We start from the raw sequence: 12,481 nt of genomic DNA, 5'->3' as shown, positions 1-12,481 counted from the left end.
GGGACTCCCCAGCTGTCCCAGGCTCTGCGTGGCACTTCCCCAGAACCTGTGGCGAGTACCGGGGAAGTGCTGCACAGAGCCCAGGGTCAGCTGGGGAGTCCTCAGCCGACCACAGGCTCCTAGCAGCATGCAGCCTGGGGTCATCGGGGGACTTTGAGTCCCCCACTGACTCCAGGCTCCATGGCTTTGAAATGCACAAGAGCCCCCACTGGGGACTCTTGTGCATTTCAAAGCAGGCACATGCGTGCATCCCAGAGTCATGCTAAGTGCCTATTGACTAGTCAATTAAATTCCATCGACTAGTCGACTAGTCAGTTAACCGCATTTTAACATCCTTAGGTGGGAGTCGCTTCTGGGTCAGGTGGAGGGAGGGAATCAGCCCCAGCATTCTCCTGGCCAGCCAGAACATGGGGAGGGAGGCTCGAGCAGCGCACCACTCCTGTCTTCTCTCAGCTGGCTGGAGCACACTTACCTGACAGACCATGGGGGGGGAGGGGGAGAAGAGGTTTGCACCCTTGTGGTCCACATTTACAAAAAACGCACCCCCAACCAAAATTCCTGAATATGGGCCCCAGATATCATTGGACTTTGGATCAGATCTATGTTCCACATATCCAAACAGTATAATATTGTGTGCAATACTATTTTTTAAAAAAATGTTATAACTTTTAAAACTATGTAATCTATAAAATTAAACACCTATATCCATTTAATTTTTAGATTTTCTCACTTACAACTGTATAATGTGACTCATTAACTCTGTTACTGTGAAATCACTCAATTTTTTAAACACTAAATCAGGGGTTCTCAAACTTGTGATACCGCGACCCACTTCTCAGTTGCTCGCGACCCCCCTCTCCATTGCTGCAACCAGCCTCTCAGTTGCTCATGAACCCCTTCTAATTTGTTTGTGATCCCCCTCTAAGTTGCTTGCGACCCCCCGGGGGGTCGGGACCCACAGTTTGAGAAACGCTGCACTATATGCCAAATGTGCAATAATTCCATTGTAATCAATGATAATTTACACCAGAGGTTGAATTAGAATTGAGGACCACCAAATGTGGTTAAAGTAATTTTTGCCTGTTCATTCTTTTGAGGACAACTAAATTTAGTTTGGTGACAATTGAGGATTGAGTCTGCAGGCAGAACTACTACCTTTGGCTGCGTCTACACTGGCATGATTTTGCGCAAATACTTTTAACAGAAAAGTTTTTCCGTTAAAAGTATTTGTGCAAGCGAGCGTCTATACTGGCATGTGCCTTTGTGCAAAAGATTTACTTCTGTGCAAAAGCATCTGTGCCAGTGTAGACGCTTTCTTGCGCAAGAAAGCTCCGATGGCCTTTTTAGCCATTGGGCTTTCTTGCGCAAGAAATTAACGTTGCTGTCTACGCTGGCCCTCTTGCGCAAGAATACTTGCGCAAGAGGGGTTATCCCTGAGCGGGAGCATCAGAGTATTTGCGCAAGAACCACTGATTTTGTACAGTACAAAGTCAGTGTTCTTGCGCAAATACTCGCGGCCAGTGTAGACAGGCAGCAAGATTTTGCCAATGTAGACACAGCCTTACTGTATATACTGAATAAAGTTTTCAAATGCCCTTGTGATTTTCTGTAAGACTTATGCTTACTAAGGCACTTTTAAAATTTGTCTCATTGTCAATAAATTGGTACCGTTATGTGGAATCAGTAATTAATGGCTTTACTTGTTTATTATATGCAAACCTTATGATGTGTTGTAAATAATCTGAACATCTAGTTTTTTATGAGATAATGATGTGAAGTTGACTGATTTTTGTTAATCCAGACAGTTCAATTAAAATATTCCATGTTACTTTTCTTACGCAGAATTTCCTTTTTCATTTTATAAGGACCAGTGTTCTACACAGCAGTAAAACTTCACAGATAATTAATCAGCCCCACCTCATCAGTCAGCTCCCTGCATGGAGCCCTGGGCTGGGCTAATTAATCACCTGTGAAGCTGTGCTGCTGCCCAGCTTAGAGGGAACACTGATGTACTTATCTCATAGAGCTGGAAGGGACCTTGAAAGGTTATCAAGTTCAGTCCCCTATCTTCACAGCAAGACCAAGTACCATCCCTGACAGATTTGCCCCAGATCGCTAAATGATCCCCTCAAGGATTAAACTCACCATCTTGGGTTTAAGCAAGCCAATGCTCAAGCCACTGAGCTATCCCATAATTTGTGAAAAATATATTAATGATAGCTTTTAAAGAAGTCTCCTATTTGCAAACACTACGAGATACCTGCAGTTAGAGAAATTAAATACATATGTAGGCCATTGCACAAAATGATGTTATGAGTGTAGTAAATGAGAGGAACTTTTGTCTTCTTTTCAGAAACAATGCAAACGCTTATGGTGCACAAGTTCTGAAGGAGTTCACAAGGGCTGTCGTACTCAGCATATGCCTTTGGCTGATGGGACAGAATGTGGTCTTGGAATGGTAAGATTTAACCTTGGCTATTTCTCAGTTCTTTTACACGGTAAACTCATGAAAGTAATGGATAAGAAAGACTAGTGACCACTATTCCTGTTCTGTGCAACTTCTGGATACTGATTATATGGGCCGCTCCCACTTGATCTTAGATACAAAGTTTGGCTACTCCATATAATGTTGTAAGATAAATATTATCAGATTGCGATCGCAGATCAGTATATTTTCAGGTATAAGGATAGCACATTGGTAACAGCAGCCATTTTTCTTTTTAGTTGTGTGGTCCCAAAATTTAGGGACCATCTTGACCAGTTGTTTCCTAAGCTGTTAACTTTCTACTGCCAGTCATGCTCCAGAAATGAATTTCCAAGGATATAGGCTTAACTGGGCTGATATCAGGGACAGGCCTACCATGAGGTGAACTGAGGCGACTGCCTCAGGTGCCAGATTGTAGGGGGTGCCACTAGGACCCAGACTGTAGAAAATTGTGTCTGCTGCTGGTGCATATGTATTCTCTCTGCTCTAGTTGCACAGAGATGTTGGAGTGCTGTGCTGGAGGAAGGAGGTCACAAGAGACCTTTCAAAGTTTTGGCCCAAGCGAGGAGGCATGGGGGCATCATTTGAGCACCTCACCTCAGGTTCCAAAATGTTGTCGGCCAGCCCTGGCTGATATGATAATGTGATCTGCGAGCCTAGTTCCTGATCCTACATCAGAAACTGCTAGGATTGACCTATGCATGGGTATGTCTACACTACCACCCTAGTTCGAACTAGGGTGGCAATATAGTCAACCGGAGTTGCAAATGAAGCCCGGGATTTGAATTTCCCGGGCTTCATTTGCATGTTGCCGGGCGCCACCATTTTTAAATGTCCGCTAGTTCGGACTCCGTGCCCCGCGGCTACATGCGGAACGAACTAGGTAGTTCGGACTAGGCTTCCTATTCTGAACTACCTGTACTCCTCATGGAACGTGGAATGAGGAGTACAGGTAGTTCGGAATAGGAAGCCGAACTAGTGAACATTTAAAAATGGCGGCGCCCGGCAACATGCAAATAACCCCCGGGAAATTCAAATCCCGGGCTTCATTTGCAACTCCGGTTGACTACATTACCACCCTAGTTCAAACTAGGGTGGTAGTGTAGACATACCCCATCTTATTATCTAGTCTGACCTCCTGTGTATCACAAGCCATTACTTTTCATTTGCTCATCTAGAGTTCAATAACTTTGCATTTTTGCAGATTTTCTCTGTTTGATACTATGTATATAATAAAGAATTTGATAATATGATATGTTGAATAACAAATTAAGAAGTTAAGTTCTGCATCTCCTGAACACTCATGATTTTCTTACATCTTGCAAAATTAGAAAAATAGTGATTTTGGAACTACCAGTAGAACTTTGGCCTGATTGAACCTCATTCATGTATTCAGTATTTAACCTATTTTCATGAATTAGTCATTTAAAAAGATGAAAGTTCATCATATTTATATTAAACCTTGTGTATAATCATTATTTTTAAGTTACTCCAGTGTGTGTGTACTAACATCAGAGTACTTTTGTTATGTAACCTAACAAAACCTCTTTGATGTGTTATTACTGCATTGAAACAAAATAATTTTCTCTAGTCATTGAGAAGATAATCACAGTATTTAGAACTTTACTTCTGAAAAAAATAAAAAAAAATGTACAATAATTAATCTGAGAAAGTGTGATTTGTCCCTACTTACGGCCTGCTGCTGTGCTCATCAAAGTTAGTGAGAAAGTTTTCATGGCCTTTAATGGGGATAGGAGATAGCCATTAGTTATTGGTCTCTAAACAGTAAGGCATGCTCATTGATAGGCCTAATTTAGCCCTAAAACCTTTTTTTTAAGCCTTATAATTTAGCCCTAAAAGCACTTTTTAGATTTAGCATATGTTTTTTGTTTTAATTAGTCTTATCCTGTAATATGAAGGCCAATTTTGACAATCAATTGTTTGTTTTACTTTCCTAAAAATCCCAAGTAGGTTTAAAGTTAATACAAAAGACCCTAAAGGGAGTTGAAAAGACTGCTTTTACTGAGCTCTTGGGTTGTTGAAGGCAACCTTTTATCTTTGGGTCAGTTTTTTAGATTTCAGTATCTTTGGAATAGAGGCTTTTTCATTTACAGAGCTGAGCACATGAATGGTGTTATTATAATAATAATTATAAAATAATAATGATAAATTTGGTCATTACTGGTGGCATTTCCTCTAATAGTAGTAGGTAAAATGAAGCATTGTTTGAGTCACTATCTCAACAGAGGATAAAGAAAACCTTTATCTCAGGCTTTGAACTTCTGCTTTTCAGCTATTATCACTTCATAAAATTTAAACACTGGTTCATTTCCACTCTAAACTTCCTGCATAGTCCACACTTCCCTCTGTTTCATCACAGTGAACTTCCTTCACACAACAAATGTGAACAGATACAGGAAAGAATTATTTTAGTAGGAGCAAAATAAACTTCTTGGATTTTCTGCCAGAATTTATGGAAATCTCTCCCCTCTCATCCCCTTTCATCTTCTACGTTCTGAATCCTGATATTTGGCAGTGGTCCAGCTGTAGCAGCTTTATTGTCTCTGGGACCCACTTGTCAGTACATTGATATTCACACTGTGTACCATTCCATCCAGGTGGTTTTAGTATTTGCCTTCTGGGATTCATGAAAATCAATGGAAGGAGGAGGCGGCATCTGCCAGTTCTAATCCCACCAGCATACAGGCCCTCAAAGGAGCAGAGAATGATATATGTTTTATAATTCATGGCCTACTTAGTGCTCCAAAGAGACTTTACTATAGAAGAGCAATAAATAAAACTTGACTTACCAGTGTGAATATTTGCTAGTTTGCAGGGACATTTGTTATAGTGAATATCTGAAATTTACAGTGCAGAAGAACAAATACTGTATTACTTGAAAACACTACAGCTGTGTCTACACTGGCATGAATTTCCGGAAATGCTTAAAACGGAATACTATTCCGTTTTCAGTTTTTCCGGAAAAGGAGCATCTACATTGGCAGGCTGCTTTTCCAGAAAAGCCCTTTTTCCGGAAAAGCGTCTGTGTCCAATGTAGACGCGCTTTTCCGGAAAAGAGCCCCGATCGCCATTTTCGCGATCGGGGCTTTTTTCCAGAAAAGACTACTGGGCTGTCTACACTGGCCCTTTTCCGGAACAGTGTTCCGAAATAAGGACTTATGCCCAAGCGGGAGCAGAATAGTTTTTCCGGAATAGCGGCTGATTTTGTACAGTAGAGCATCGTTGCTTTTCTGGAAATTCAAGGGCCAGTGTAGACAGCTCGCAGCTTATTCCGGAAAAGCGGTTGATTTTCCGGAATAAGTGGCCCAGTGTAAACACAGCCTATGGGTATGTCTACACTGCCACCCTAGTTCAAACTAGGGTGGCTAATGTAGGCATTTGAAGTTGCAAATGAAGCCTGGGATTTAAATATCCCGGGCTTCATTTGCAACTTCAAATGCCTACATTAGCCACCCTACTTCGAACTAGGGTGGCAGTGTAGACATACCCTATATAGGCTATGTCTACACTGCAGCACTATTTTGGGACACCAGAATTATCCCGAAATAGCTATTCCATGTATTTTGAGCATACTCATTATTTTGAAATATAACAAGTTCACTATTCCGACGTCCCTGTAAACCTCGTTACACTAGATGTAACGGACATTTCAGAATAGCAATTTATTTCAAAATTAGTGCTGTGTAGGCCGCACCAAATTTCAAAAGAAGTTTATTTTGAAATTGACTTGAAATAAGCTACACAATTTGCGTATCTTAAATTGCATAACTTATTTCAAGCTACGGGTGTAGTGCAGACACACTCTTAGTGACTGATTTGAGAGAAATAGTTAAATTCAAACATACACATTTCTTGGGATTACTTTTATAAGCTACTGAGAAAAAATATTATGCAATACAATAATGGGAAGTATTATATGGCTTGTGTTTCCTCCCTCCCTTTCTCAGAAATCAAAGTAAGTTATCATGGTAATATGATAAGAATTTAGAGCCAGAGCACATGTTTGCTTCGAGGTAACTTGCTCACGAGTAAAGCTAAGCAAATAACTTACTTTTTTTAATGCTGGCAGTTCTGAAAAAGTGGGGGAAAATAACTTCAAACAGAACCAAATCCTAAAATTGCAAACGGAAAGAATTGTTCCAAAACAAATTTTGGGTAGTATGGGTAGAAGAAGCAGCTTCCCTTACAACTTATAGCCCTGTGAGATGTAGGAGATCCATGTTCAGTTCTGCCTCTCCTTATGATGTGGAAAAGGGAATGCAGCGTGGGTCTTCTCATGTTACAGGACAGTGTCTTAGCCATTACAAAGATAGCTTCCCCAGTTATCACCTCTAATATCATTAGCTCACAGACATTTACCTCTTCCCCAACCCCCTTCGGTTCTGAAATTTGATTTGTTCTTTTCATATGTGTTCATTTTTTTTAATTGTGTCCTTTGGTATATATGGTTGTGACAATTTTCTTCCACTATTTGATCTGAGGAAGTGGGTCTGGCCCACGAAAGCTCATCCCCTAATAAACCATCTTGTTAGTCTTTAAAGTGCTACATAGTCCTGGTTTTTTTTAGCCACAGGGCTGTGTAATGGACAAGGTTTTCTCAATGTTTCCTATTGGCGCTGTTCCACTGTGTCACTAAAGCAGGCATTTGAACTTGTGTGTGTCTCCCCAGCATAGGAATATACTTCACATAAAAGTACTGGAGGTAAGAGCCGTAGCACTAGCCTTCCAACACTTCCTTCTGGCAATAGCACACAACCATGTCAAGATATACACCATCAATGTTGCCAGCATGTTTTATATAAACAGACAGGGAGGTGCCAATTCCCACATCCTCTGTACAGAGTCTATTACCTTGTGGAATTTCCCATGGTATCGCTCTCAGCACTTGTTATCTGCCAGGTGCACTGAACACCATGGCTGATGCATTAAGCAGATCACTGCCTCAACAGCAAATTGTATCGACTATTCGATTAGCCAAATAATCGAAATTTTACATCCCTAATGGCACTGTTTTCTGCCAATTTCCTTGCCACATAACCCCAAGATGATATACCAGCCAGGCATACAGGCCCAACACCCATTCCTCAGACTCTATCAACAGGCTTGGTTCCTGGATGGCTCTAAGGCATACAGTTACAATGCTCTGACCAAGTACACAATGTACTTTTGCACAGTTGTGCTGCCTCAATGCGGAAAACAAACTCCGACAAATGGAAACATTTTGCACACTGGGCCATCCCTTGTAACATCTCTCCTGAGACCCCCATTACCTGTCATCCTTAACTACCTCTTGCACTTAAAACAGTCCAACATTTCTATCAGCTCTGTTAGGATTCACCTAGCTGCAATAACCACATTAAATTAAAAAACAGACGATAGCACAATCTTTGTACATCTGATGACAAAATGTTTTATGAAGGGCCTCCAGTCATTATATCCTGATATAACTCTGCCAAAGGAGCCCTGGCACCTCCATTTGGTTCTCAGTGCACTCATCAACCCTCCATTTGAGCCAATGGCCGCTGGCACACTTCTTCACCTTTCTATGAAACTGCATTTTTGGTTGCAATTACATCCACCAGGCGGGTGGGAGAAATGGCAGCCCTGGTGGCAGATCCTCCCTACACCACCTTTTTAAAGGATAAAGTTACGCTACGTACCCACCCCAAGTTCCTTCCTATGGTATTCTCTTTGTTCCACATAAACCAAACTATTCACTTTCCTGTATTTTTCCCTGAATCTCATGCCAATACTTTCGAAGCAAGGATGCATACACTAGAGCTACGTCTACACTGGCATGATTTTCCGGAAATGCTTTTAACGGAAAAGTTTTCTGTTAAAAGCATTTTTGGAAAAGCGCGTCTAGATTGGCAGGACACTTTTCCGCAAAAGCACTTTTTGTGGAAAAGCGTCCATGGCCAATCTAGACGCGCTTTTCCGCAAAAAAGCCCCAATCGCCATTTTTGTGATCGGGGCGGAAAACAAATCTCTGCTGTCTACACTGGCCCTTTTTCACAAAAGTTTTTCGGAAAAAGACTTTTGCCCGAATGGGAGCAGCACAGTATTTCCGCAAAAACACTGACAATCTTACATGAGATCGTCAGTGCTTTTGTGGAAATTCAAGCGGCCAGTGTAGACAGCTGGCAAGTTTTTCCGGAAAAGTGGCTGATTTTCCAGATAAACTGGCCAGTCTAGACACAACCTAGATGTCTACAGGGCTCTCTCATTTTACATTCACAGAACAAGGCCTTTTAGGGCTTTGCCCAAACTTTTCATATCCATTGTGGAATGCAAAAAAGGACAACAGATATCCTCCCAAAGAGTATCTCACTGGATTTCCAACTGCATAGCCTTATGCTATCAGCACAACCAGCTTATTCCACCTACCTCCATCTCTGCCCATTCTACCAGGGCTATGGCCACATCAGTAGCTTACTTCTGCAAGATCCGTCTCGAGGACATATGTGCTGCAGCCACATGGGTTTCTGATCAAATGTTTGCAAAGCACTATGCACTCACACATGGATCTCTTTCTTCAGCAAGGGTTGCCAAAGCGGTGTCTACATCTTACTTTCCAGATCCAAAGTCCCTACCTCCTTAGGACATATTGCTTTGCAGTTACCTGCTGTGGAGCACCCACAGGAACGTCTCTCTCTCTCAGAGGAGGTTACTCACCTTTATCAGAAATTGATGTTCTTTGAGATGAGTGTCCCTGTGTGTGGTCCACTACTCTCCCTTCCTCTCCTTTACTTCAGAGACCTCTTTTTTCCACAGGCCAGGTTTCTGGGTGTTGAAGAAACTGAGGGAAAGGTGGTCACACATGCGTAGTTGTACTGCATGGCGCTCACGCACCACACTACTGTGCGTGTATGGCCCCCTATACTGCTTTGAAGAGTCCGATCTGTGGCACTGGGATGCACCGACACCTGCTGTGGAGCACCCACAGGGACGCTCATCTCGAAGAATATCAGTTACTGCTAAAGGTAAGTAACCTCTTGCCCAAGCAAGATCTCTGCCCATGGTGCCAAGTTCTTCCAGGGTCCACACTGCTGACAAGCCAGGTACCTTCAGCACCTCCTCAGCATGTGTGCTGGTGATTCATAAATGGGCTGACTTGGAGCCAAACCACAAGGCCTCCACAATGGCATAGACAATGCTGGTTCGGGATCCGGTACTGAAAGTGCTCCATGCAGTGATGTTGCCACCAGCACAGACCTCTGCACCGTCGAACAGGGGGACAAGCGACACTGACTACTATCACCAAGATGGTACTGAAGCAGACTACAGGCGACTCCTGACTTGCGACCACCCAACCTGCAACCCCCAGCATTTACAGCCACTCTGCCCCGGGAGCCACGGAGCTGCCTACTGCCTGGCCTAGCCCCTGGCTGGCTCAGGACGCCATTTGCGCCGTGCCATGGGGCTGCCTACTGTCCAGCAAAGCCCCCGGCTGGTCGGCTCATGGCACTATTTGCGCCATGGTGCTGCCTACTGCTTGGCACAGCCCCCGGCTGGCTCAGGGCGCCATTCGCGCCACAGCGCGGGGCCACCTACTGCCCAGCAAAGACTCCTGGCTGCAGGAGACTACAACTTCCAGGAGGCAAAGCAAGCCAGGAATGGAACCCCCATTCATAACATTGCTCCTATAGGCAATAAAGGTTCAAGTTACAATGGCCCGACTTACGACGGTTCTCTAGGAACCAATTAGTTCATAAATGCAGAGTCGCCTGTATGCCAAAGAATCCCTTGGCACTTAGACAGTTCCTCCACCACACTGATATAGAGGTCCACTTGGTGCCACAATCACTGCTTCTCAGTTCTGATCACTCTCCTATTATGAGAACAGAACAGCAGCCTCTGTCCCCCACTTTTTCTATAGCATATAGTGTAGCTGAAGCAGGCAAATAGAATAGCTGCTTCTCTTCCAAACACTCCTCACCCACCCAAAGGAGGCCTTCTTGGGAGCTGGGACCAACAAAGTCCTCAAATGGACCACCTGCCTATCAGTGATACAGCCAACCATTGCCATATCCTCTACCACCCATGCATTGGCCACCATGGGTTGCCTGTTCCACAGATGCCATCACACAGTGCCATCCACTCCATCTAGAGCAGAAATCAGAGCTCTCGGACCCATGACATTTAGGATCATGACAGTTACACCAGATTACAAAAACTTGTGGAGCATCTCCCAATACACAGATGCCCACAACTCCAGGCCATTATGTAGGAGGGCCAAATGATACCACGTATAGCTCTCCAAACAGCTATGTGCTGTTTGGAGATGCTGGATGTTGCTGATATGGTAGCCTGCACTACAACAACAGCAGTGATTATGTGTACAGCCTCCTGACTTCAGGCATCCCTAAAAGTCTGCAAAAGAAGGTGGATGATCTCCCATTTGACAAGGCACACCTCTTTTCCTCCAAAATGGATGAGGTTTTCCATACAATGAAGGACTCCCTAGCCATGCTAAGAGCTCTTGGCATCGATACCCTGGCAAATAAGTGGCAATGACACACTCCATACCAGAGACTGCAGCAGGCTCACAAACAACAACACAAGTCATTTGATTACCGGTCAAAGTAATGTCCACAATAACACAGAACACAAGACACAGACCACTGGTACCTGCAGATGTCTCCTCTGTAAGCTCACTCTCATTCTGCAGCTTCTCTGGCCTGGCTGCCACTCTGTGGTCTGGAACTCCCTCAGCGCCTCCTTCCCCTTCAGCAGTTAGCCCTGACTGAGCTGCTCCAGAATCTTTTATAGTCAGTCTCTAGCTGGAGCATGCCCAGCAGTGCTGTGGGGGTGGGACCTTCTCAACCAGCTGGGTTGAGGTAATTCAGTCAGCTACAGTGAGGGGTTGATACACCCTGTCACAAAATCCCTCAAACTCTTATTATCTATCACTGAATGCTTTAAAGGTGAAGTTTTCTCAATAGCTCTCCATGTAGATATTGTCATGTATACATAATACTTAACAAGCAGCCATCACACTGAGTTATAGCACATTTCACAAGAGCTGTAACGGTGTCCACAGCATTTCTGAAGGTTGTCCCATTGGTAGACATGTGCAGAGCAGCATCATGGTCCTCTGAACATACCTTTGTGAGGTACTGAGCTAGTGGCCGCCATGGTAGGACTGGCTGTCCTCTCTTCTATGACTCAGGCATGGCTCCACATCCCAACTCCAACTAGGCTTTGCTCTACAGCACCTAGCATAGAAAACTCACCGGGACAACACAAAGAAGTTACTCATCTTCTGCAGTAATGATGGTTCTTCTTTCCTTCTATTTTGGAGTTTATGCAATTGATTCCATGGAGAAAAAGGAACAAAGGGGGTCATACCATGCACACAAATGGACACAAATGGCACCAGGAGGCAGTTACTGCGCATATATGGTATGGCCAGGAACTGCTAGGAAAAATCTCTGATTGCCAGCGTGAGGATGCACCAACACCTAGGGCTCGTCTACATTGGCCCCTTTTCCGGAAGGGGCATGTTAATTTCACAGGTCGTAATAGGGAAATCCGCGGGGGATTTAAATATCCCCCGCGGCATTTAAATAAAAATGTCCGCCGCTTTTTTCCGGCTTTTAGAAAAGCCGGAAAAGAGCATCTACACTGGCCCCGATCCTCCGGAAAAAAAGCCCTACTTCAAAGTAGGAATAAGATCCTCCAGAAAAGGGCTTTTTTTCCGGAGGATCGGGGCCAGTGTAGACGCTCTTTTCCGGCTTTTCTAAAAGCCGGAAAAAAGCAGCAGACATTTTTATTTAAATGCCGCGGGGGATATTTAAATCCCCCGCGGATTTCCCTATTACGACCTGTGAAATTAACATGCCCCTTTCGGAAAAGGGGCCAGTGTAGACGTAGCCCTAAAGTGGAGCAACCACAGGGACACACATCTCAAAGAAGCTTTGTTCTTTGAGTGCTGTCCTTATGTGTGCTCCATTTCAGGTGCTGGTGTGTCCT

General features: G+C 43.8%; 1 protein-coding gene across 5 annotated transcripts in view; it reads left to right on the top strand.

Moving 5' to 3' along the window:
- ADAMTS20 (ADAM metallopeptidase with thrombospondin type 1 motif 20) overlaps positions 1-12,481 on the top strand; it is a 192,368-nt gene that overhangs the window by 75,871 nt on the left and 104,016 nt on the right. For all 5 annotated transcript variants that reach the window (XM_075930234.2, XM_075930240.2, XM_075930230.2 and 2 more), the window contains one exon: positions 2,354-2,458. In XM_075930234.2, the coding sequence (XP_075786349.2) occupies positions 2,354-2,458 (105 nt within the window). The remainder of the gene's footprint in view (positions 1-2,353; positions 2,459-12,481) is intronic.

The sequence above is a fragment of the Pelodiscus sinensis genome, chromosome 1 (genome assembly GCF_052426305.1).
Source record: "Pelodiscus sinensis isolate ZL-2025 chromosome 1, ASM5242630v1, whole genome shotgun sequence".
NCBI classification, from domain to species: domain Eukaryota; kingdom Metazoa; phylum Chordata; order Testudines; family Trionychidae; genus Pelodiscus; species Pelodiscus sinensis.
Note: the sequence above shows the minus strand (reverse complement) of the source record. Positions and strands in the feature narration are given on the sequence as shown.